Consider the following 25,688-nt stretch of genomic DNA (forward strand, 5'->3'; position numbering starts at 1 on the left):
TACCCCCTCTAGTGCTTTGTGGAAATTGTGGTCGACTGTGGTGCAGCTCCCATACCAGGTGGTGATGCTGCTCACCACGATGGTGATGATGGTGTAGATTAGAATGACCTGACTATGTGTAGGCTCACATTAAAATATGTGATACTGAACTCCGCTATATGGGATAGGAATATATATGAACACATGGGAAACTTGATTAACTAGCAGGTGACAGTTGTTCTTCAACAGAGATGTCCTGTATACTTGATAAAATTATTATTATATTATTATTATTATTATTTGCTTACAGTAAGTATAGTTATGACTTATGATGTACAGATACTGGGATATCATGTGAGTCAAGTCAGGTTATGATTTTTTTTGGATTAAAATAGTTTTATTCATTAAAATGTTGATGTTAATGAACATGAAATCGGGAGAAACTGCATTCTGCATTAATTCAACTGCCATTCATTTCATGTAGACATCATGACCTAAAGTTAAACCAGTACCTTTTACCTATCACCAGCAGGTGTCTCTCTTCTCTCACACACGCACACACGCACACACACACACACACACACACACACACACACACACACACACACACACACACACGATCCATAAACGTGCTGTTCAATAGAGGATGTTTACAGTATCCAGTTACCCACAATTCAAAGCGGTGCATTGATGGCTGAGACATCCATTTACTGTATGTCTCAGCTTCTGCTCCTCTAATATATATTTAAACCTTCGCAGGCGTGTATGTAGTATGTATGTATGTATATATATTATATATATATATAGTGAGATAATATACAGTGAGATAAACAGTGCCTTTTTCACGTCAATGACATTGATGATTGTCATTAGCCTACTATTTGAATTCTACTCCATAGCTAGCCTATTGTTACGTTAATTGTTAAATAGGCCATTAAGTGATCCGTGGAGTAGTCAGTAGTGTGGCTTTTATTTTATACCCAGACGAATATTCGCCTATAAGCAACAGTCAGAGAAAGAGAATAACATTGTAAATGTCACCGGTCACCCGAAACGGATGTGACTGACAAGTGACAACGGTAGACATGTAGCCTAGTGTAGTGTACTATTGGATATATTGAAGGAGAAATGCGCAGCCATGTGGCTTGTCAATGCACTCTGTGATCGTCTGTCCCTAATTCTAACATGGAGAGATGTAATTGGCGACGGTGGATTTGTTTACCATATTTGGCAACATAGTGACACAGCGCGCATGGGAATTGGACGAGAGCACCCGTCATTCACAAAACTCTTCCTTCTAGAACGCCACAAACAAAGCGAGTGCCCATGGGAGGTGTAGTCCAAAACAAACCGTGTCACGGACGCCTCAAAGTGGAGATGTGGCTCCTATCCGACCATTCCAAGCGTATACTAACAACAATATTTGAGCGCATACACGTGGGTGATACGCGCGTCGCATTTAAGACGTCAATACACATTATTAAACAGTCTCGCACTTGAGCTGCCAAAGATTCCGCGATCCACGACGCTCGGGCCGCAGAACTCCAAGTCCCGGCAGCAGGCTGCAGCCAATGAGGCGAGGGGCCTCATTGGCTGCAGCCTGCTGCCAGTCAAACACACGGGGGCCGCCTTCCACTACCGCTCCTACAGTAAATATTTGTGTTTGCTCAACCGGCTCTAATGGTGGACGACGACTGAGACACAGAAAACCGAGAGAGAGAGAGAGAGAGAGAGAGAGATAGAGAGAGAGGAGGAATTGGAAAAAACTCGGAGAAAGAAGACGGGGATTTTAGCAGGAGGACGCCACGCTACTAGCCAGCCGCGGGTTAGAGAGGAGACACACGCCTTGGGTCTGACAAAAACATGGATGAACTTAAACATCAAGTGATGATCAACCAGTTCGTCCTGACGGCGGGTTGTGCCGCAGACCAGGCGAAGCAGCTCCTGCAAGCGGCACATTGGCAGTTCGAGGTGAGGACGGACGATGCACCCGGGTGTCGCTTGCCAAAAAAATAACAGATCTACAAGCTGACAACGCGTCCCACTGGCGACGCGTTGTCAGCTTGTAGATCTGTTATTCTTTTGGTTGGGGGGGGCAAGCGAAGCAACACGGCAACACTACGAAGTATAAATGATAGGTTTAATGTTTATGTCTGGAACTCGCCCTGTCATTCATTGCCAGCCAGTAGTCTTTTTACTTTACCCGTTAAATAAATAATGTATTATTTGTTGTATATGAGCCGACTAGGTATTTAAATGATGAAGTCTAGTTCTCGTTTATTTGAATGATGATGCGTGCCTTGCCGTGGCTTAAGGCTGACAGTGAAAAATTTACAAAATAAACCCCCGTATCCAATTATAATTGACTCCAGATTAAATACCGGTAGTATAATCCGCCACATGACTGCAAATGCTGTTATGCAATAAAGATGACCGCTGCTTTGCTTTGTATTGACTATTATATAGCAGCCCACAAAGTGTTTAGTCTGCAAACTGAAAATAAGATATTTTTGACGTTTATAAACACATGAACAACGTTGGTGTTCACGCTGTTTAGCCTCTCTTGATCGTTGGTCCAATTATGCCAACTATCAGTATCACGTGTGTTGGATTAAAATGTTGGTAACCTTTGTTTGTTTTGTTTGTTTATTATAGACCGCCCTCAGTGCCTTTTTTCAAGAAACAAATATCCCATACGGACATCATCAAATGGTGAGTTATTGTATGGGATGAAATCATTACGTATGTTACCCTAATTTATTGTTGACCTGTTTTGATAGATAGCAAAAAAAAATGCCAACCCATTCATATCACAAGCCAGCTTTGTTGTAGCTGTCATTATGAAGTGAACGGTAAAGACAAGCACGCACTGGTCGAGAATGATGTTGTGGCAACAATAACAAAGAAGCACATGTCCGCCATGTTGTGAGTGAGACCTTCCAGAAATAAACACACAGGCAGACGTAGTTTAGAGAGAGAGAGAGAGAGACACACACACACACACACACACACACACACACACACACTGACTGACTGAAGCACAAGGGGAGAATGGTGGGATTCTCAGAATTGACCCACTTATTATTATTATTATTATTGGCAGTAGAAGTGTAGTATATTGAAAATTGCATTTAATTGAGCGGTGAGGGGAAACCTCTACATTTGATCAATTGTGGGACTAAAAAGGAAGAAAGGGCCCCTTTTTAATGTTTTCTTTTTTCTAGGGAAGCAAAAAAGACTTTCCTGGAAAGGGGGGCAGCTGCCTTTTGAAACAAGCCATACAAGCAGCTGTAATCCATTAATATGGCAGCATTGCTTCTGGAACATTACTGCTGTTAACAGTAGATGACCAATTTCCTCCCTCAGGGATCAATAAATCCTTGGATGGGGTAGAGGTTGACACCAACATTCAAACAGTGGCTGAAACAAACCGTGGACAATATTGTTTTTAATGCCGCATTGGCAGCAAACTGGCACGTAATGTAGCTGTGTGAGTTGTAGCATCTAGAAGCAGCTTACTTCTGGAATGGACCGTTGTGTTGTCATTGTCAGGGATTTGGGCAAAATGCTTGATCATTTTGTCTTTGTCAGGTAGCCTTTTCTGTGTGTGCAGTGCATGCTGTCAAAGTATGACATCAAACATGACATTTTAGTTATGTGTTATTGAAGAAAGAGGGAGACGGTGGTAGAAACACAAGAGGGGTTTTTATTGTTCATCTCATTGTGACATGAGTACATTTATTGCATTGCTTGCAGCATTTAGTACATCATTGACGTCATTCTGCACACAGAAATATTCTGGCAAATTATTGAATGTTATTGTTGTCTTATCGCAGGGCAGCTATAGCACAGACCATCCTTTGTCACCCGTTGCCCTGCAAACAAAGGCTTAGTCTCTGATTTAGCCCCGGAAGCAAGCGTCCCACCTGCAATTACTTGAATATACAGAATGAAGTACAATTAGCTCAGGGATGACCTATCCTGCGTCAAAAACATGATGGCTAAGCTTTTATGTACACAAGCAATACTGTAGGTACACACTGTGTGTGTGTGTGTGTGTGTGTGTGTGTGTGTGTGTGTGTGTGTGTGTGTGTGAGAGAGACGACAGGTTTATTAAACAATTCAGATGTTTGCAATTTTGACTCTGTAAACAAAACTGTGTGTACACTCAGCCTCAGACACACATCGCAAGTATGACCTTAGACTCTTTGCATGTATTGCATTTGTGTTTGGTGTGCATACACGTGTGTGTGTGTGTGTGTGTGTGTGTGACTCAACTCAGCAACAGTGTAGTAGGCTAGCAATGTCGAAAGCCTTGCTGGCTTATCAGGGCCACGGCACTGCCTGGTATACAGACCTAATCCACTTTGCTCTCGCTCTCGTAACTCTCTCTCTCTCTCTCTCTCTCTCTCTCTCTCTCTCTCTCTCTCTCTCTCTCTCTCTTGTGTGCTTTCTCTATCTCTCTTGCCCTCTTAACACTCTCTTACTCTGTCTCTCTTGATCTCCACTGCTCTGTGGCTGTCACCCGTAAGCCTAATTTATCCTTTGTCTCACGGCAGTATCGTCAAAAAGAACTGATTTCCGTTATTTAGGCAAAGAGCACTGTGATACGATGAAGCATACATTAGGCATTTCTCTTTCCTCTGTATCCCATCTCTTCTCTTTCTGTCTGTAAATCCCTGTATCCCATCTCTTCTCTTTCTGTCTGTAAATCCCTGTATCCCATCTCTGTCTCTATCTCTGTGTCTCTACTGTTTCCCATTTCTTTCCCATATGTTTTCTGCTCTTTCTCCCCATCAATCTGTCGCTTCATCTGTCGATATTTTGTTCGATAGTCTGAATTAGGGTTAGTATTTGGGTTAATTAACCATTTAATTCAGCTGCACTTGCACACTTGCAAGTGCAGGTGAATTAAATAGTGTGTACTGAACCAAAACCAGTGTGTTTAAAAACAAACTCATATTACAGTATATGATTGATATTGTTGTTAACAAGTTATTAAACTTGTTATGATTCAATGTTAGCAGTATCGGTATCATTCCCACATTGATACTGGTATCAGATCTGTATTCTTTAGTAAATTACAACTCAGTAGTTTTTTAGTTTAGGACACACATTGCAACACAGTACAACACACATAATGCACGCCTGCGCAAAACACACAAAATAATTGTATAACCTGTAAAGCCACATGGCCGTGTAAGGCATCATGAATGTTATTACAGTCCATATAGTATTGTTAAAGAGATCACTTAATATTCCTAATACAATATGTTGCATGCAGATTGCATTCCTGGTGTACCAGTGTACTGTAGTTTTGTATCGTGACCAAAATCACACTAGCACTTGTCAGACACGACATTGACGACAAATATGAAAAATAATTGTATATACACACACACACACACACACACACACACACACACACACACACACACACACACACACACACACACACACGACCTTAACTATAGACACACACACACACACACACACACACACACACACACACACACACACTCATTAACTGTCTTTGCATGGCGTGTTAAATGTTTATACCCAGCAATACTTGAAGTTAAAATGCTCTGGCTAGCTCGCCCACTCACTCACCATTTGTATATTTGCTCTCTAAATCCCAGAGCGTCTGGTGCGCCCATTCCGCCCAAACAAAATGTAGCCTTTGCACAGACATGCATTTTAGAGTCTGTAATATATTAGTGTTCATGTACGCATGCCAGGGAGGCGCACTCTCTCGCATGTGGTGATGTTTCAGATTAGGTCTCTCAGTGTCTATATCTATGTATTTATGAAGACGGTCAACAAAGCTCACTTTATTGTTACAATGATAATTATATATAATAATAGAAACTTATGGTATTATTATTAATTATTATTATTATATAAATATTAATAAAATAATTCAGCAGTGAGACAGTATGAGCGTGTGACAGATGTCTTAATCAGATGGCCATCACCGTCATCTGGCCAGGACAGAGGACAACATGTACATTATACTCATTCCAACCACACCTCTTCTCTCCAGTCCTATCCTCTCTCTCTCCCTGGCCTTACAACAAACGGTACCATACCATACTGCAGTGCATTCTGAAAGTATGTGAAAGGGGCTCAAAAGAAAGAGGTGGCAAAATGGGCCCTTTTTGTGTAAGGGCAGCATTCTACCCGATTACTACTCCCTTTTTATGTCTCTCTCGTCTTTCCCACTTCACCTACTTACGGTAATATCCTCTCCACTTTTGTCTCTCTCTCTCTCTCTCTCTCTCTCTCTCTCTCTCTCTCTCTCTCTATCTCCGCATCAATGCTGTAACTGCTTGTTCTGTTTCCAAGGTGTGAACTGGGCGTCTTCTATGCAGGAAGACAAGACACAGTAACTCAGTGTTCTAGTCTGTGGTTATTAGTACTCCGCCCAGAATTTTAGGTCTGCAAAAATGACAACAGCATTATTTAAAAGACCCAGTGATAAACTGACCATGAGTGTTTCCCCCTATGATAAGGTTGTAGCAGCGTTGGTGAATATTTATCACACTAAATTATTTGCCCTCAATAACTCGGGTGAATGCATCACGCTCAGCGAGATAAAGAGTGTCTGCTGATTGTGCAAAATAATTTAACTTTAGTTTATTAAGATGGAGCTGTCTTCCAAAATATATAATATAATATTAAAAATAATTATAAATTAATACAAAAATCCAGCTGTGGCACAGTGGCAGTGAATGCATAATAGTTTTCAACCCTTTACATATGGCCGATTTATTTATTCGGTATTTGACATTTAGCCTCGCAGACCCAAAATTAAGGGATATTTTGTTATCGTTGGATAAAGGTTTTCCACAATTCCATGCTTTAGCACTTGTTCTCCTATACCTATGGTACCATAGGAGAGACAACGGGAAAATGTTGACCAAAATGTGTGAATTAATTAATGCAGATGTAGATAATTTAACTCTTGAGAGTGTAAAATAAAACCAAATGGACATTTGGTTTCATTTTACACTCTCAAGAGTGAAAGATCGATGAGGTTACCAACTCTCCATCATTTAGCTGGGGACCACCTGGAACCCCTTCAAGGACCACTGGTGGTCCCCGGACCACTGGTTGAAAACCACTGAAATAGAGGACACATTAATGTTATGCTGCAGAGTGTGAATTACAAAGAGAGTCCTGTCACAACAGGGGGGTCTTGCTCAAACACATGGACAGGACTGATCTGTTGACAGATGCATGTGTGGGGGGTATGGAGAAACCTGTGTGACCTTTTCTGTCTCTGTAATCGCTCTGCCAGGCTGCAACCTCACACACCGATATAACCATTAAGTCAGATAACACTGTGGATTTCTGGACAGCAGCATGCTGGATGAGGTGCTGGGAGAGGGTGTGTGTGTGTGTGTGTGTGTGTGTGTGTGTGTGTGTGTGTGTGTGTGTGTGTGTGTGTGTGTGTGTGTGTGTGTGTGTGTGTGTGTGTGTGTGTGTGTGTGTGTGTGTGTGTGTGTGTGTGTGTGTGTGTGTGTGTGTGTGTGTGTGTGTGTGTGTGTGTGTGTGTGTGTGTGTGTGTGTGTGTGTGTGTGTGTGTGTGTGTGTGTGTGTGTGTGTGTGTGTGTGTGTGTGTGTGTGTGTGTGTGTGTGTGTGTGTGTGTGTGTGTGTGTGTGTGTGTGTGTGTGTGTGTGTGTGTGTGTGTGTGTGTGTGTGTGTGTGTGTGTGTGTGTGTGTGTGTGTGTGTGTGTGTGTGTGTGTGTGTGTGTGTGTGTGTGTGTGTGTGTGTGTGTGTGTGTGTGTGTGTGTGTGTGTGTGTGTGTGTGTGTGTGTGTGTGTGTGTGTGTGTGTGTGTGTGTGTGTGTGTGTGTGTGTGTGTGTGTGTGTGTGTGTGTGTGTGTGTGTGTGTGTGTGTGTGTGTGTGTGTGTGTGTGTGTGTGTGTGTGTGTGTGTGTGTGTGTGTGTGTGTGTGTGTGTGTGTGTGTGTGTGTGTGTGTGTGTGTGTGTGTGTGTGTGTGTGTGTGTGTGTGTGTGTGTGTGTGTGTGTGTGTGTGTGTGTGTGTGTGTGTGTGTGTGTGTGTGTGTGTGTGTGTGTGTGTGTGTGTGTGTGTGTGTGTGTGTGTGTGTGTGTGTGTGTGTGTGTGTGTGTGTGTGTGTGTGTGTGTGTGTGTGTGTGTGTGTGTGTGTGTGTGTGTGTGTGTGTGTGTGTGTGTGTGTGTGTGTGTGTGTGTGTGTGTGTGTGTGTGTGTGTGTGTGTGTGCGTGCGTGCGTGCGTGCGTGCGTGCGTGCGTGCGTGCGTGCGTGCGTGCGTGCGTGCGTGCGTGCGACTCCGAGTCCTCAATTCTAATTTAACTAAAAAAATAGATACTCGGTCAACTCTGCACTTTAAAAAATAGATAGTCAGTCTCTCAGGGTTAAGCTTTTACTGTACGTGTGGTCATCCGTTTAGTAACAGCATATATTTAACATTTCAACATTGGATGTTGGAGACGTGTGTGTGCATGTGTGTCTCTCTGTATGTCTGTGCATAATAACAGACACATTTCAGTTTCAGCCTTGGGCAGAGGAGATTTGTGTATGTGTCTGTGCAAGGACATGGATAAGTGCATATTACTAACATATCTGTATGTGGGCCATGGACCACAACCAATAAACATCACTGACAGATCATACCATGTGAACAAGCTAAGCACCTGAAACCTGAAACATTTAAACCCTGGGAGTAATCTGGAAAACGGTACAAAGTCTGTGGGTACACATTTGTAATCACATTGATCTGAAAGTGTGTTGTGTTGATTAGTACCATCTTTAGTAGCTAGATCCAGTATCCCCTCTTCAGAAGTCCTGTTTCAACGTTTTGCTGCCGCTGAACACATCCCCAGCATGGCCTACATTATGTACTGTAAGACATTATTTTTAGGATGTTTCTGCTTTTGTTATGAGATCCTACAGCAGAGAGAGAGGGGAAATAGACGAGGGAGAGAAGAAGAGCGAGGGTGAGGCCATGCGACACAAGTCACAAGCAGGGTTCAAACCAGTCATTTACATCCAGCTCTGTCTGAGTCTATGCAGTACTGCTGCTGAGTGCTGACTGCTTACCCCAATTCTATTATACTAGACTGGTGGCCGGCTGTAGAGCTCCGGTCGGTAACGATGGAACCCGCCTATGCAATACCTGTGTCTGTGTCAGAGGACCATCTGTCTCTCTGTGTCCCTTTATTCCTATATATGGAGTTCTGTGTCAGGCATGCCCAAATATGAAGTGTTGTGATGTCAGAACAGGCCAACTCTATGCCCATATATGGAGTTCTTTGTCAGGCATGCCCACTTCTGTGTCAGGCATGTCCAAATATGGAGTATTGTGATGTCAGAACAGGCCAGCTCCATATATGGAGCATGGGCATGGCAGGGTCTGCGACACTGGGCACTGCACTCCCTGTGGGGGTGTGGAATGCGTGTGTTGAATTTGAAGTCGGTGGGGAGAACGGTTCTCGAGTTATGTGCATCACAGCCGTATACACGACACGTAGACGTACAGACAGATGTGGTGCATTTATAGATAGATATCACACTTTTTCCTATTGTTCTCTATTGCAGTTGTTCTCAAAGTGGGGTCTGGCCTGGGTAACCCTTGATGGGGTTTCAGGAGGTTCCCATCCAAATTAGTTAATAATAGAATAAAAATCTGTTTTATGAGGAAGAATTTCAAGTTGTACAAGCTCACAATGCGTCACATAATTCTTAACAACGCAAATAATCTTTTATGGGTTCCCTGGCACAAAATCGTTTCAGATGTTGGTCTACTGCCAAATACATACAAGTTTGGGGGTCCTTGACATCAAAATGTTTGAGAAACTGATCTATTGTTCCTTTTTGTATTTTATTATTTTAAGTAGAGTGAGTCACGTTTGCATAACTGTGTAGTTTTTTTTTTTTTTTTTTAAAGTAGACTAGACCAGAAAGCTGTGAGGGAGACGCGGTAGACAAAAAGGCTATGGTGGTATTTGATCCTAGACCAACATAGTTACATAATTATGCTTCAGAGGGGGGCATTTTAACCACTACACCATTGACGGGCATGGAACTGTGGGTTGTGACTGGCATAGTGTGCCATTCAGTCATCCAATCGGGCAGACTAATTCAGTAAGTCGGTCATTCCGAAGTGAATGAATCAATTGGGGAGGGGAAGGGGGGTGATTACAGCATCAAGTGACGTCAGTGAGGCAGTATTGGGTAGTGCTGCAGGGCATTCATATAAAAGCCGACACAAGGTTGTATGTCTGTTTCCCGGCACCGTGAATAACCCCAAACAGGGGGGTGAATGGGAGTGAACAGTGGAGTGGGGATGCAGGACTACAGTTGTTACTGGTAACTAGGAGTGTGTGGTTTTGCAGTCCGGGCGTGGCTTTTAAAAACAAGAGTGTTGGAAGTCCTAAACCTCTGCCAAGACAAAGCTAGAACATGTGCACCACACACACACACACTCACAAACTCACAGGTAATGTCGCTAAAAGTGTGTGTATGTCGTCTATGTGTGTACAGTACTGTGTCTGTGCGTTCCTCTGAGTATGCATACTGTATGTGTGTGCAGAAGAGCAGAGGTATAATTAGTGCCATAAATCATATGAGAACACGGGTGAATGTCTGCTCTCATTCCTCCCTGGCTGTCTCGACCTCTATCCCTCCACCATTGCACCGCAGCGACAGACAGATGGGATGGACAGGCAGGCAGATGTGAACAGGGGTAACTGATAGGAAAAGTGAGTACTGAAAAGCTTTGAGTACAAAAAAACAAAAACAGGAGAGCAGAGGGCCATTAGGCAAGAGGCAGGGTCGGCCAAGGCAGAGGGCCAGTGGACCAAGGGGAGGAAGAGAGAAACAGACAGAGACAGAGAGAGAGAGGCTGACGGTATAGAAGAGGCTAATTCCAGGGCAATGCCAGGTATTTGACCAGCAGGGAGATATAATGACTTTGAGTCAGCACAGGCATGCGTTGTGTTCCAGTAAGATCAGGAACAAGAGGTCTCCTGTCCCTCAGTGGACGACTCCTCAAAATTACACAGCAGCCCTATTAACATTTGGAATGAGCTGAACTTTCATTTGTATTATGTACTGCGATTCGGACTGTATGTGAAATTCTCAATTGCATCATGGTCTCAGGTTTTTGCGTATGTGTTTACACAACAAATAGTAGTGTTTGTGTGTGTGTCCAGTCTGCCAAGCAGTCAGCCACATCTGTAGAGGTTAGGTCTGTATAGTGCTTACAGCGTGTTCCAGAATGCTGTCCCATGTATTTCCTGGTGTAGCTCTTCCAGGTACACACGACACTTACACGACACTACACACACACACACACACACACACACACACACACACACGCATGCACGCACACTCATTACTACACCATCAAAGGACCATCCATTCATTTAGACTAGGTGCTTTATTTCCCTAATCCCCAACTTTTAACCCGCAGTTGAGTGTCTAAACACTCAGTTGAAGTGAGGACTGACTAAATGTGCTCACTTTGTACAATTTTCTTACGAAACCTGGACCTCATAAATGGTAAAGCATACTGTAAGAACATGCACAAAACACGCTGTCAGTGGAAATCTGTGGGTTTTTCTGCGAGGACCAGATGTGTTTATAAGCAGTTCAGTTGGATTCGGTTTCACAGAGTCGTCACGTAGTGCAGGCCTGGGGCTGAGGAAATGAGAACAGGCACTCTTGACAAATGTGTGTTACTGTGTTTGTGTTGTGACGTCTGGAGGAGCTCGCCAATATCTCCATAATATATCGACATCCTGATATTAAATTGAATATCATAATATGATTTAGCATAATTGCTGTATTTAAGTGGTTTTAATCATTTAAGGCCTGTTTATATGTAGAAATAAAAGTGGTAAATGAAAATGGGCAATCTACAAGCTCACAACACATCGCTGTTTTAAAACAAATATTTGTCAAAGGTATTTGGTACAAAAATATCGTGATCATAAAATCGCCCAACCATCAGCCTCTCTCATTGGAGCTGCCCCAACATGATGTAAGATAAGTATACATATTGTGTGTTCTTCTGTGTGTACAAGAGCTGGGAGTTTCTGATGGCTGCAGGGTCGCGGCCAAACCTGTGAGGCCAAACTGTGTTTTCTGGATGGGTGTGGCCTACTGACAGTACACCCGTTGTTGTGTTTGTTATTTTTAGCATTGTGCCGTGTGCAGTTGCCCAAACCAAACACTAGTACCGTCAGAAAATGGAATGCGTCTGGGGTCAAAGAAAGTGTAGCGAAGGTGCTCTTTGGTGGAAACCTTGCAACTAATGAAGAACTCTTCTGTTGAAAAAAGTTATAAAGCCATTATTGAAGTGGCTAGTTCATAATAGAAGTAAAAAAACTGGGATAACCCACACGTAGCGGCCAGCACAGCCTTCTTCAGGGTATGATACACTGAATTAGGCCGCGCTGGCCAGCAGAGTGCCTTGATTTCTATTTCCTTAGTTCCAAACACTACCTTGTTGTTTGAGTGACACTCGCGTGTGTGTACTGTACACACACACACACACACACACACACACACACGCCCAACTGGCTCCACTGCTTTAACATTCTGCCCTCTTCTCTCCTTTCACTTTCTCTCTGCACTCTCACACAAATACAGTCTTCATAAAGTGTCAACACACACACACACACACACACAGTCTGTTTAATGATCAACATTCAACTGGAAAATCAAGAGAACATTGACCCTTACCATGTGCATGTGAGCTATACAACATAAACACACACACACACACACACACACACACACACACACCAGGACTCATGCAGCAGCTGGGTAGAGCTACGCAGGGAGATTATTTTGTTTTTGATGTTGTTTATATAGATGGGGAATAGGGAAATTCAGTTGTCATAGCAGCATATCTTGGGGAATTAGTGAAAGAGCATGGGTGCTCTTTCACAACAGCTCTCCTGCCTTGCACTGGGAACAGTTCCATTGCTTTGTATCATGGAACTGCACAGAACAACTAGTCTTCTATTTTTGGACACTGTGAGCAACAGTGGGGCAGTTGGTTGTATGTGCCTTATTCAAACGCTGCTAGGGCTTTCCCAATGCTTATTATTATTATTATTATTATTATTATACATCATGCTTCTGGGATGTACCTGCATTACCACTGCTCAATCAGACATTCAAGTACTCAGCCACTCAACCGGTAGAATCTTTCAATTAGAGCCTAGGTGCTCTGATTGATCGGCCACCAATCGGTGATCGGCCTATTTTCACGCCAAATGACTTGATCTGCAATTTACCCGACCTGGACAAACAGATTATTTTTATACAATTTTAAGTGGTATAAAAGTCAATCAGATATATAGTATATCGTTATGCAACTTTGTGACAGGCCTAAACATTATCCCCATCCTCCTCACACACAGGAACAGTTTTGACATATAATAATGTTGGAAATATTCAATTGTCCTACTCCCCTTACACACAAGATCGGTACCGATATCGGCTGATCTGATCGGAGCACCTCTACTTTCAACATTGCATTGCAATTCTAATTTCCACAGTCAATACGATGATATTGGCACGTGACCACTAAATCATTACAAAATTGGGAGATCGGTAGGTAATGAACCTGTATTTCCATTTAGGTTGGCGCCAATAGTTAATGGTAGTCATGGTATTGATAGAAGATACAGGGGAGGCAATGAAAAGCACCAATGCCATTAACAGTTGTGACAGTGATGGCGTGCAGATTAATGAGGGGATTAGCATTGTTTATCTCTAATGCTGCAGTGCGAACCTGTCTGAAAGGTGAGGGATAGTCATGATCCGCATGCAGAGCTGCAGCACCAGAACAAAGAAGCACAGCTAAAACTGCTAGGCTAGTACACACATGCACGTGTGCATGCGCGCACACACACACACACACACACACACACACACACACACACACACGTGCACAGCACATCGAAACGCAATGGAGCAGACCCTGTTTAAAGATTTAACAGGCTGTCCAGTTAGTCTTCATGCACTCCTCTCCTCCCACTGCCCTGTGCCCTCATTCTCACTCCATCTTTCTTTATTCATCTCTTTTTTCCCCCTTCGTTTCAGCACTTTTTGTTCTTGACGAAGACTCTCGTATCCCTGCAGCTGGCTCTCTAGCTCTCTCTACCTGTGCTTCACTCACTCTCTACATACGGTAGTTCTGTCTCTTTGTCTGTGGCTCTTTATAGTTCATCCTGATTCTTCCTCTCTGTCTCTTTCTCTTTCTCTACTCATTTACCTCAATTCAGTACCTTTGGAACTGCTCCCAAAATGTTTAAAGCCGTTTTGAGTTTTGACACAGATAAAAATTGTATTATCCCCCAAAGCGAAATTCAGTCTTAAAATAATTGCCAGCATTTGCCCAACACACAGGAAGTGTGAAGTACTAATCATTCTCTAGATTAGATAAAAGCTTGACATACATCAAGCCAACAGTCAGCTGAGAACAGCAGAGCTTCCATCTGCTCATTGGATGTATCTTCGGATTATTAGGTGTGTGTGTGTGTGTGTGTGTGTGTGTGTGTGTGTATTAAGGGTGGTAAGTCGCCCCTCACAGAAGAGGTCAAGAAATGAATCGGTGCTTATTGGAAGGAGTGTAGGGTGCAGAACCGAATAGTTCTGATGATCCTCATGGGGGCTACCCGCAGCCCCGCCTCCCCGCAGCCCCCCCCCCCCCCCCCCCCCCCACAGCGGTGGAAAAAAATAAGTTGATGTTTTCACTGGTACTTTGGGCAGGCTACAGAATTGCGTTGGGGGGGACTATCGCCGCCGCGGATTTATTTATTTCCCAAATGGTCTAAAATTGAGTTATTTAGCATACTTTTACCAATGAATTAGCCTATACACAGACAACGACTGATTAGCCTATTTTGGACGATATGGGTCTTTTCTCGAGTCAGTGTACTGTGTAGTCTCACTATAGTCTGTGTAGATTACCCACACCGCCGGGTACTGCTGCCCCTCCCGGTGTCGCGGCTCATGGCTCTTCACAGACGGCACAGAGACAGCAGTCACTCCGCTGAATGTGTCAGTGTTGCTGCCTTACACACCCGCCGCCTATGGGCACTGTACTGTAGGCATATAATACCTGGCTAGGTGAAAACAAAAGAAACCCGATTAGCATTTGAGTACTTTTAACACCTCTGAACAGCCGGCGGAATTCCAGAGCATGTGTAAATACGCTAGTATGCAGTCTGTGACAGAGTCACAGAGTGTCAATAATTCCCAGAAAATCTGTAATGTTAATATAAAATGTCAACGAAAATCCTCATGGGGGCTAAAAGGGGCTATTTAATTCTTCATGGGGGCTATAGCCCCATAGCCCCCACAGACTCGACGTCGTTGGTAGGGTGTAATGATAATTCGACATTAATTAAAACTGTTTAAGCGCCAGTGGGCGGGGCACCAATTTAGGCTCTGAGTGCCCATTATAAAGTAAGAAAGAATTTGTAATTCTATTATGCATGTAATGTGCATGTCATCACCTGTACAACAGATTAGAGGACTTTTCTAAATATGGATGAAAAAAAAATAGAATTTCTTTTTAAAGAATTTTAATTAAAAAAAACCTGAAAATATTGGCCTCGTTACGTCCTTGGCACCCATTACAAAGACGGCAATATTTCGGGATCACGTCCATGGCTACCAAGGAGTTAACCTCTTGGACCCTAGCATCTCTATTTTGTGGGGGGGAAATTTGCTGAGAGTATAACCGAGCTACAAGCTCTACACAATGTGTTTGAGTTTGTAGATCAGCTCTTATTGGCAAAACATTTTGGTGTAGAGAGAAACAAAGAGTAGACCAAGTACAGAGGCGACCCCAGTAAAGTTTCCTATACTAAAATATAGAGGCGTTACGTGGTTAAGGGGGCACCTACAACCACAACACCTCCTCCTTGCATCCCTAGCCTAACATCCCACCCCGACTGATAACGAGCCACATAACCACAGTTGGCAATTTGGGGAGTGGAATGCAGGGGAGAGGATGCAACGTTGGCCTGAGTGTTTCCCCAGCATTCCTCACCATGTCTCGTTAACCCTGCAGCTCTGCATGTGCCGACAGGATGGGTACCAACCGGAAGATGACGGCAACAGTGAAGCACCATTCACCCTAAGGACAATAAATACTATAGCTATAGCAATTATTCACCCTAGGGACAATAACTACTATAGCTATAGCAATTACCATGTGAGCATGTTTTTGGTATTTCTGCAGGGACATGGCCATTGAGAACACACATGTTTTTGGTATTTCTGCAGGGACATGGCCATTGAGAACACACATGTTTTTTGTATTTCTGCAGGGACATGGCCATTGAGAACACACATGTTTTTTGTATTTCTGCAGGGACATGGCCATTGAGAACACACATGCATTTGCGACAGTTGTTGTGTCAGAGTAGGCTATTCCAGGAAACTGGATTTCTTAACTGAATAGCCAATCTCCAGAGATATGGCTCAGTCAGCAGGCCTTCTCTTTTTGGGAAGGTCTTTATGACCTGATTGTATGCTACAACTCTGGATATTTCTCTATTTCAACCAACTGTTCATTGACAACAGGTTAGGACTAGTCTGCAAGTTGGGAATCTGCTACGGGGGCAGAAGAAGGGTTGCCATGCCCACGGGTACCCAAATGCATAAAAGAAAATCATTTATCACCACGATGTGATGCCTGGAAAGAAACGGTGGTGTAAAGGAACTGGGCTGTGACGTCAACGTGCACTGGCCGCTGCTGTGGGGTATGTACATAGATACCGGTAGACAAAAATGGGGGCGGCTGTTTTTATGTGCGTCATTTCCAGTCAGTGTGTTTTATCCTTTTAGTTTACACAGTGAGGAGGTGAAGGGAGATGCCAAGTTAACTGAGAACAAAGTGGACGGACGCAAGACTAAGAGAAAGATGGAAGGAGACCGAAAGAGTTAAACAGACGGGCAGAGAGCAAATCGGAGAAAGTCGAAGGGGAACGAGAGATAACGGAGTGAAATAGGGCAAGCAGGGAAACCTTTTTTTAAATCAGACCACGCTGTCCGTGAAAGAGAATACAAGACAGAGAGGAATGGAGGGCTAAGAATGTGAGTGTGCGGTTTGTGTCCAGTGCTGATGTAAGGTTAAAATCGAGGCGGGCAGTTGGGGTTACCGGAGGTAACCAGAGCCCTCAGTGAAACTCATACAAAGAGGCCCAGAAGCTAACTTCTCTTTTCAAACTCACTCACTCACTTGATGTCTCTGATGAATTCCTGTTGGTTATACTGGAGATAAAAGCATGACATTCTCTTCGGACACACTCGAACACCATACAAACAAACACAGAGAGATTAGTTTATAGTGGATGTCCTTCCATTTAGTTTCCAGTGACTACATTCATTCCTCATAGCCCTAACCGTAACCCCCTCTTACCCTAAAGCTGTTCCAACTCCAAACCCTATTCCCAAAACAGCTCTTGCAATTTGCAAAATGCCCTTACGTTCCAGGAGTTTCCTTGTCTTGGATACAACCCAATGTCCCCAGACGGGTGTTTTGGGGCTTTTTGGGTTGTTTAGAAGAGGGTATTACTGTTTTGGGGCTGTTTAGAAGTAGAACAGGAAGAATGCCTTTATGTTCCATGAGACTGAGACACAGGGAAAGAGAAGAGCTAAAGACTGACATAAGAGAGTGAGACAGATGTAGGGAAAGGGAAGACTTGAGAACGCGTGAGAGAATGATGCCGAGAGGGGCTGGTAGGCGAAGTGAGAAAAGAAAGTTAAGGGTGTTTGGTCAGTCAGCCAGTGCACAGAACACAATGCACCTGGTGTGCGCCAGGACCCGGGTTCGAATACGACCCGGGTCCCATCTTACGTGTGACGTGTCTCTCCTCTCTCTCACTTCCTGTCTCATCAACATTTTTAGAGAAAAGAAAGTTAGTTGAAGGAGGGAGAATGACTTGGCCTTGAAATAGAGAGGGAGACGGACAAGCAGTCTCCTATCTCTCATCGCCAACCCATCATCTCCATCTGCACTCCTTCCTCATAACAGCCGTCCCCATGGCAACACTTCATCGTTGCATCAGTAAAATGTGTATGAATCACATCATCTTCAAAAATTGCTTGTCTTCCTCTCTGTCAGTCCATGTGTTTGTGTGTATACAGTACATATGCATGGGCGACATTGGGCGTGTTCTGCAATCATGTGTCCACAGTACTACATCATGTCATTTCTTTAAGTGAAATATGAACTGTGACTGAACGCAGCACACGTGCCCTGTGCGCTTTCACCCAACCGAGCTTGGATCGTGCACGTGCTGTCTTAGCAGCTTTGGCATTATGCTCCCTGTCTCCTTAAGAGCAGTGAGGGTTAATCTGATAACACAGTGAAATTAGAGGGTTGATTTATCGCTGCAAAATTTCAAGTTTACACTTTATTTACAAAATCTCATACATAGAATGCAGCTAAAACTTTAATTGTCATTTACAAGGGTTGGTAAATGAATAACTCTATTGCACCCGCAGCGCCAGCATTACATCTATATACTGTAGATTCTACAGTATCAGCTGGAGAAAACAGGAAACGGACGTTAACTGGCTACCTCAGTGTTCACTGTTTAGCCCCAGAGCTGGAGTTTCAGTCCCCTTCCATGAAGTGTACAATGTGTTAACCCCACACAACGCATTGCTTTGTCTGCTTACTTTGACCCTGGCATCCCTATTTTGGATATGGAGCCCATTAGAATGCACTTTTGGAAGAAAACCTGAATCTGCTAGAGTGAGAGTAACGACGGAGAGATGGACAGAAGTAGACAGACAGTTAAAGCAGATCAAAGGTAACCTGGGTGACAGACAGACTACCTGTCTATCTGTCACCCACCTTTTAGAATGAGAGGCTGACAGACAGATTGACCGGCAGACAGACAGGCTGAGAGATCCTTTTCCCTGCCGGTCGATACTGTCTGTCTGAGTCTCTGACACTGTCCAAGGTCCCTTGTGCAGACAGACACACACATACACATTACTGGTGTGTGAGGCAGGCTGGCTGTGCTTTTCATTCTGCGATCTGCATCACCACATGTCCTCGAAAGCACAATGTGAATGACCTTTTGAGACTTTGGTATTTCATACAGTATTAGCAGCAATAGCAATGCTGTAGTTATACTGCACCAAATAGGTATGCAGTTATATTGCAATAGTTATATGCAGTTATTCTGCATACTCACAACAATACCCTGCTGTAGCAACAAGAATCTTTTGGTCTTTTTCAGTGTTCACACTGGTTACTGGTCTTGTTTGGGCAGGATGTGTGTACATAATACAGCCTAAGCAGTGCGTTGGCATCCTGCCTGTATTCGTTGTGTGGATGATGGTACCAGCCTTTGATTATAGCCTTCAGATGTGATTTGAAGATTGAAGATTCCAGGCTCTGTGCATCCGCTGTTGCACCCCTGTAACTCGAAGCTAATGGCAGGTTTCAAAGTCTATTTTAATGCAGCACAATATTGTCTATTTTTAGAAATGTAGGTTGCCCAGCAAATGTAGAGTTGTATGTACGCCGACGGTGTAAACTGAGTTTAGTGGATTAGCAAGTCAGAGGGGAAGTTCTCTACTCTTAAGACGGTAGCTCTTCTATCCTGTCTTCCAGTATCTGAGCACTGGGTCCTCTAGTCTACGACGAGGACGTCTTCTAACGTTGCATTATTACCTGATTAGTTGTCCTGCTTTAGGATTTCCGCTCACAGGGTGAGCTGCAGTGACTGAGCAGAAGGGAGTCTAATGACCACTCGGTTAGTGGGCAAGGTGGTCTGGTTACATGAATTACAACCATTAGAACGGCAAGCGTGCCTAGGGGTTGTCAAGATCATGACATTTTAAACAGCCAAAGAGAGATGAACTAGGTGCTCAAAGGCGATAATAGTTTTGAAAGGTAGGCTGGTGCTTCTCGGATCATTCTAGGTGCTTCAGAACACCATAAAAGGCAACATGTTGGCGTTTTAACCTTTGTAGAATAAAGTACCTTGATTTTACGCCCTCTCGCCTCTCCTCCATCATTTTCAGAGTGCTCAGATGGCTCTTCTCTTTTCGATCATGACATTTTAGTTGACGGTCAAATCATACAAATAATTGTGATTTGTGTGTTTGGAACACTGGCACATTGTATTATGTTAAAATTGAAAATCGACATGATGGAACTAGAGTACGTCTCATCACCACTGGTCGTAACTGATAACAACCCCGTATGATTGTCAAACTTATTACATAATTGTCTAATCGCAATAATTTGAGATATATTGCAATCATTTTGTCATAATCGTGTATCTTGAAAAATGTTCATACGTACATAAAAAGCTGAAATAGCAGATCTACAAGTTTACAGTGCACCACTACGTGACTTGTAAGCTTGTCGCCAGTTTTCTTTTTTTTAAATATAAAATTAATACAAAGGTCAGTAATTTCTTGGTATATTTCAGTTATTTCATATCTGCCCTGTACACTTTTGTATTACTTAAGTCTAAAAGACAAACAGAAATGTAATTGTTGCAAATTTTCCAATTTCCAATGCCAAAAGAAACCCAATTAAATCGTTAATCGCAATTATTTGTAGGACAATGAATCGTCAGCCCTGACACCCCGTCCTCCCGCCCTGCCAAAGAGCAGGAAGGAGAGGTGGTTGTTGTTTTATTAGAGGTCGCTCGCTCTCTCTACCCACAGAGCTCCAGGGTGTCTCTTTACCACAGGAAGCAGCCTGGGAGACATGAGCCAGCGCTTCCTGCCCAGAGGGCACCGCGGACATGCTCTCCTTTCATAACAACAACCACCCAACCGCCATGTGCCACCCCGACACCACTCTGGGGCCCCCGGCCCGCGCCAGATCACATAGAGCCAGTACAAGGCCTTGGGTTTGACCTGCAGATCACAGCATTCTTAGGGGGCAAGGTGATCTAGTTACATGCACACAGACGTGTAATAAGTGCATGGTTCTACTGTATATGCAATTCTGTCATACACGCGTGTGCACGTCCGTCTCAAGAGGGGAATGGTGTTCTGTTATGAAGACTGCCTACAGGGCAGGAACGCCTGATTAATCACAGACAATTTGTGACTGATGATTATTTGTAGATGGTTGCAGAAAGGTGCCTTATTGGCTGCTTTTTTTTCTTTTCTGTATTTTGAAGCCAGTCCTGAATGTCTATACAAAGAACGTGCAAGAAAGTTAATTGAAAAAATGATTGGTCCCTCCCTAAATTATTGTCAATTATGGCTATTGGCTAATAATTACACACGTGTGATAAGGTAATTTTATCGTCAGGCTTTTGTGAACACCACAGACAGTTTAAGTTGCTCTAATCAGTATTTAGATATATATTTTTTTAACAATATATTTATTGGGTTTTTATTTTTTTAAACAAACAGAATACAACAAAACAATACATAATACATCAGACAATACAATTACTTAAAATGAAAAACAAATAAACAAAAAGCAAAACAAGAACATACAGTACATACATAAATACAGTATAATAAAATAAAATAAGGGCAACAACAACAGAGTCCTTATGGCCAAGACCAAACAGCTGCAGAGAATACAATTAGACCGTTTCAGTTTCCACCATTAAATAAGATAAATCATTAACCGTAATATATTGGATAAACCGTCCCCATATCTTATCAAACATCTTCTGTTTATTCTTCAATGTATAAGTAATTCTTTCCAGAGGAAGACACAATGATAACTCCCTAAACCACTGAGCAATACTGGGTTTGCCTATCTTTTTCCACGATAAGGCTATAGCCCTTTTGGCTTGTAGTAAACATAAATCTAGAAATCTTTGTTCGCTACTCTGAATCTTAAGGCCAGGTGGGTAAAGACCTAATAGAAACAGTTTCAGGGCAAGCTCAATATCTATCGACAATATCTTCTGAATCTCCCTCCTCACTTCTTCCCAGAATACTTTCACTCTTGGACATGCCCACAGACTATGGAAAAGTGTACCTTTGTCTTTACCACATCTGATACAAGTATCTGGAATATCTGCACTAAATGTATTTAATTTCTCTGGAGTGATATAAACCCTCATCAGCCAATTATATTGCAACAGTTTTAACCGAGTGTTACCCGTCTGGGATTGAGCAAATATTTAGATATTTGATATTCTATTACTATTTTAACTACCGGGTATTTTAGATTCATTGAAAACACCCGGCCATCTTTCTGGTAATTGATACTGCCCTCCTAATACGCGAGGTGCCTTTTTTTAATCATTTCTTTCCAGGCTTTCTCACCTTTTTTTCTTAATTTTTTTAATAAATGAAAAATGTAATAAAAAAGACACGGGTGCCTCACATATTAGGAGGGCAGTATCAGTCACCAGAAATAGAATGAATATCATCATCTCATATATATATATATATATATATATATATATATATATATATATATATTTATATGCACCAAGTATCTGTACGTATGTGTGTAATCCACGTAACTCCTGTAAAGAACCGCTAGCCCCATCGACTTAGAATTCAACACACACGTTCCACACCACCGCAGGTCGATCCCACGGTTGTCCAGAACCGACCCAATAGGCCTCTGCCCGGGCTCTGGACCGGGCCCCTGCCCAGTGTCCATATATGGAGCTGGCCTGTTCTGACCTCACAACACTCCATATTTGGGCATGCCTGACAGAACTCCACAAGCTGGCCTGTTCTGACATCCCAACACTTTATTGTTTTGTCATAAAGAAATGTGGTTGTTGCGAACGCAGTGATTGCGAACGCAGTGAGCACTTACTATGAGACCTAGCAGATCATGTCTGTCTGTGTGTGTGTGTGTGTGTGTGTGTGTGTGTGTGTCTGTCTGTCCCGCTATACGTCCAAATATGGAGTGTGTTGCATCATGTTCGCAAACAAATCACTCAGCTCCATATATGGGCACAAAAGGGGCCAGGTCCACATATACAGTAACGGCGGGACAGACACACAGACAGACAGACAGACATGATCTGCAGGGTCTCAGCTGCGTTCGCTTCCCGCGTTTGCGCGTCTTACTGGTCATATCTACTACTGAAGTTAAGGGTTTGGATAAGTTGACACGACGCGTGTAATGCAGGCTCCCCACGGACGCACTGTGAAATGGGGACCACGTGTCCCTTCGTCATGTGCCCATGCATGATTGAATAAAGTTCTTCCACTCTCAGTTATCAGTTCGTTCCCCATAATGCAGCTGAAATCATAGCATCCCGGTCTGTGCTCGAGCATGCTCGATCGCTGTGATTTTCATTTGCATTGTTAAGCTAGGTGTGTAGTCCAAGTTTAACCTCTGGACCTTGGTTCTTATTTTTAGAAAAGAGGCACTCTGAACATGTCATTGTTCCACCCATTGCTTTCCTCAGAGAGGTCAGGAGGCGGTGTGGTGTGGGTGCCTGTAAAGTATGGAACTTTGTTGTGTTCCTGGTCGTAAATAGAATGTTCTCTAGAAGGGAAAGGTGACCATTGGAGCAGGAATTGTGTTGATGATGGTGCTGTGCACGCACTATTTTTAAATAGCCAAACATGTTATTCAGATACTGTCTCACCTGCAAAATGGCAGTGTTTTTGTTTTCCGAGTTGTTTTTAGCGTGTGTGTGTGTGTGTGTGTGTGTGTGTGTGTGTGTGTGTGTGTGTACGTACGCGTGCACGCACGCCCCACTGAAGGAACAGTTGGCAGTGGAATGAGCATTGCTTGCACAATGGAAGTTCAGAAAGGGGTGAGAACATACAGGACACATATTCTGGGGAAAAACACATTATGCCGTTGCCAAGGTTGGTAGGCCTACTGAGTGAATTGAATTGAGTGTGTTTGTAGGTGCAAGAACTTATGCAAGCATGGGTGTATATGTACTGTATATGTACAGTATATACTCTCATATACGTGCGGCATTCATCTCTACTGTGTGTGTTTTAGTGTGTGTGTCACATCCATGTGGGTGGCTGCATGGTGGGCAAGTGAAAGTAGTAGTACATCGCAAGACCTCGCTAGACATGAAGCAGGAAGTGAGGGTTAAACAAGTGGTCAGAGGAGAAGACTGTAATGTCTAGGGAGTCCTCTGGGTGGGACACACTATCAACTTGATTTGTTCAGAAACTTAATGTTATTGTTGTCCTACTAGATGCTTGTGCGCCTTCGACACGTTCACATCTAGAGAACACGGTCTATGTGGTAGTGCTATCAGATTGAGACACGCACACACAAACTGTACATTTTTAAGGAAGGCAGACAAGGATTTGTTTTTGGCCACTGACTCCGTGCTGGGCAGGCCAGGTTGTGTTGTTGTAGCCGAAGACCCACAAAGCTGGGTTGAAAACACAAAGGTAAAGTCAGTGACTTATTACTGCCACAAAGCACAGGCGTAAACGGCACTTCCGCATACTCCGCAGTCCGCATAGGTCACGGTCTATGACTTGGTCACCCGAACTCCGCACAAAGTTGTGCAAACAAAATTGTGGGGGTCGATTTTAATATTGTAATATTTGTCCTATAAGGGAGGTTTGCTATGCACGTAAATTAAAACATTTTGTTATACATATTTGGAATGTTGAATTGTCTGGGAACTGTAGCTCATTTATTCTAGACTTGAGTGTGTTCCTTGGACCAACGCTAATTACTCTCTCTCTCCCCCCCCCCCCGTCAGATGTGCACCCCAGCCAACACGCCGGCGACGCCACCCAACTTCCCCGACGCTCTGACCATGTTCTCCCGCCTCAAAGCCTCCGAGAGCTTCAACAGCACCGCGGCCGGCAGCCCCATGGCGGCCTCCATGGCGGCCTCGCCCCCTCCACCCCCACAGCTGGGCATGGGCTGCTGGGGGCTCCCACATCAGCAGTACCAGCAACCCCAGCCCCAGAACCACCTCCAACAGGGACTTTGGACTCAGGTGCAGCAGCCCCCCTGCCCCCCAGTGTGGCCCGCCACGCCCATGGGCATGAGCGTCAACGCCCACGCGGGCGCCGAGCAGAAGGCCAGCAGCGTGGCGATGGAGGCGGAGAGATGAGGGGAGTCCGAACGGGACTGACCTACCTACCCCTCACCCCCCGCCTCCTCAGAGGGAGGGAGAGGGAGGGAGGTAGTGGGTAGGAGGGGTTCGGGTGATGGGGGTGGGGGGAGCTGCGACGGAGTGCATACGGGTGGAGATTGGGACTCTGTTCCCTATTCTAAAAGCGGAGGACATGTGGTTAGATGGATGGACGGATGGGCGGACGGATGGATGGGAAGGAGAGAGGTGAGGGCAAAACGCAAACCAAGAAAAACCAATGTGGACACTTCAGAAGAGAAGGAAAACCAATGCAAACATCTTAACAAAAAAAAGACAGAAAACGATACAAAAAAAGAATATAAAGAATGATAAATCATGAAACGCACACCCGCACATACACATAGTAATAAGAGAGCAACTGAAATCTTTGTTAGTTTTTATTCTCAGTAAATGCATAGATTAATGTTATGGAACTAAAAAACAAAAGACAAATCTTCACACCCAAGGATACTACGTGAGGGTTGTTTTTTTTCTTCTTCTCCAAAGCAAGAACGTTTAAAGGCAGCAATCTTTTTTTCTTTTCTTTTAATTTTCATTCATTTTCTTCATATTTTCCACCAATGTGTGTTTCTTTCTCTGCCACTGGAGTTCTGTGTCCAGAGACAGTTTTTAGTGCATATGAGAGAGGT

The 25,688-nt window shown here is 43.6% G+C and overlaps 1 protein-coding gene across 1 annotated transcript; it reads left to right on the forward strand.

The window, feature by feature from the left end:
- Nucleotides 1-1,619: 1,619 nt before the first annotated feature.
- ubald1a (UBA-like domain containing 1a) lies at nucleotides 1,620-25,083 on the forward strand. Its single transcript, XM_080789811.1, has 3 exons — nucleotides 1,620-1,950; nucleotides 2,635-2,691; nucleotides 24,658-25,083. Exons 1-3 carry the CDS (start codon nucleotides 1,843-1,845, stop codon nucleotides 25,015-25,017), a joined length of 525 nt encoding a protein of 174 aa, XP_080645937.1. The 5' UTR covers nucleotides 1,620-1,842; the 3' UTR covers nucleotides 25,018-25,083.
- Nucleotides 25,084-25,688: the final 605 nt, after the last annotated feature.

This window comes from Protomyctophum bolini (genome assembly GCF_963924005.1).
Source record: "Protomyctophum bolini genome assembly, chromosome: 18".
Lineage (NCBI taxonomy): Eukaryota > Metazoa > Chordata > Actinopteri > Myctophiformes > Myctophidae > Protomyctophum > Protomyctophum bolini.

Coding starts and splice junctions, on each gene's coding strand:
- ubald1a (XM_080789811.1), top strand. CDS start 1,843: ATGGATGAACTTAAACATCAAGTGATGATCAACCAGTTCGTCCTGACG. Junction 1,951..2,634: donor CGGCACATTGGCAGTTCGAG/GTGAGGACGGAC, acceptor TGTTTATTATAG/ACCGCCCTCAGTGCCTTTTT. Junction 2,692..24,657: donor CATACGGACATCATCAAATG/GTGAGTTATTGT, acceptor CCCCCCCGTCAG/ATGTGCACCCCAGCCAACAC.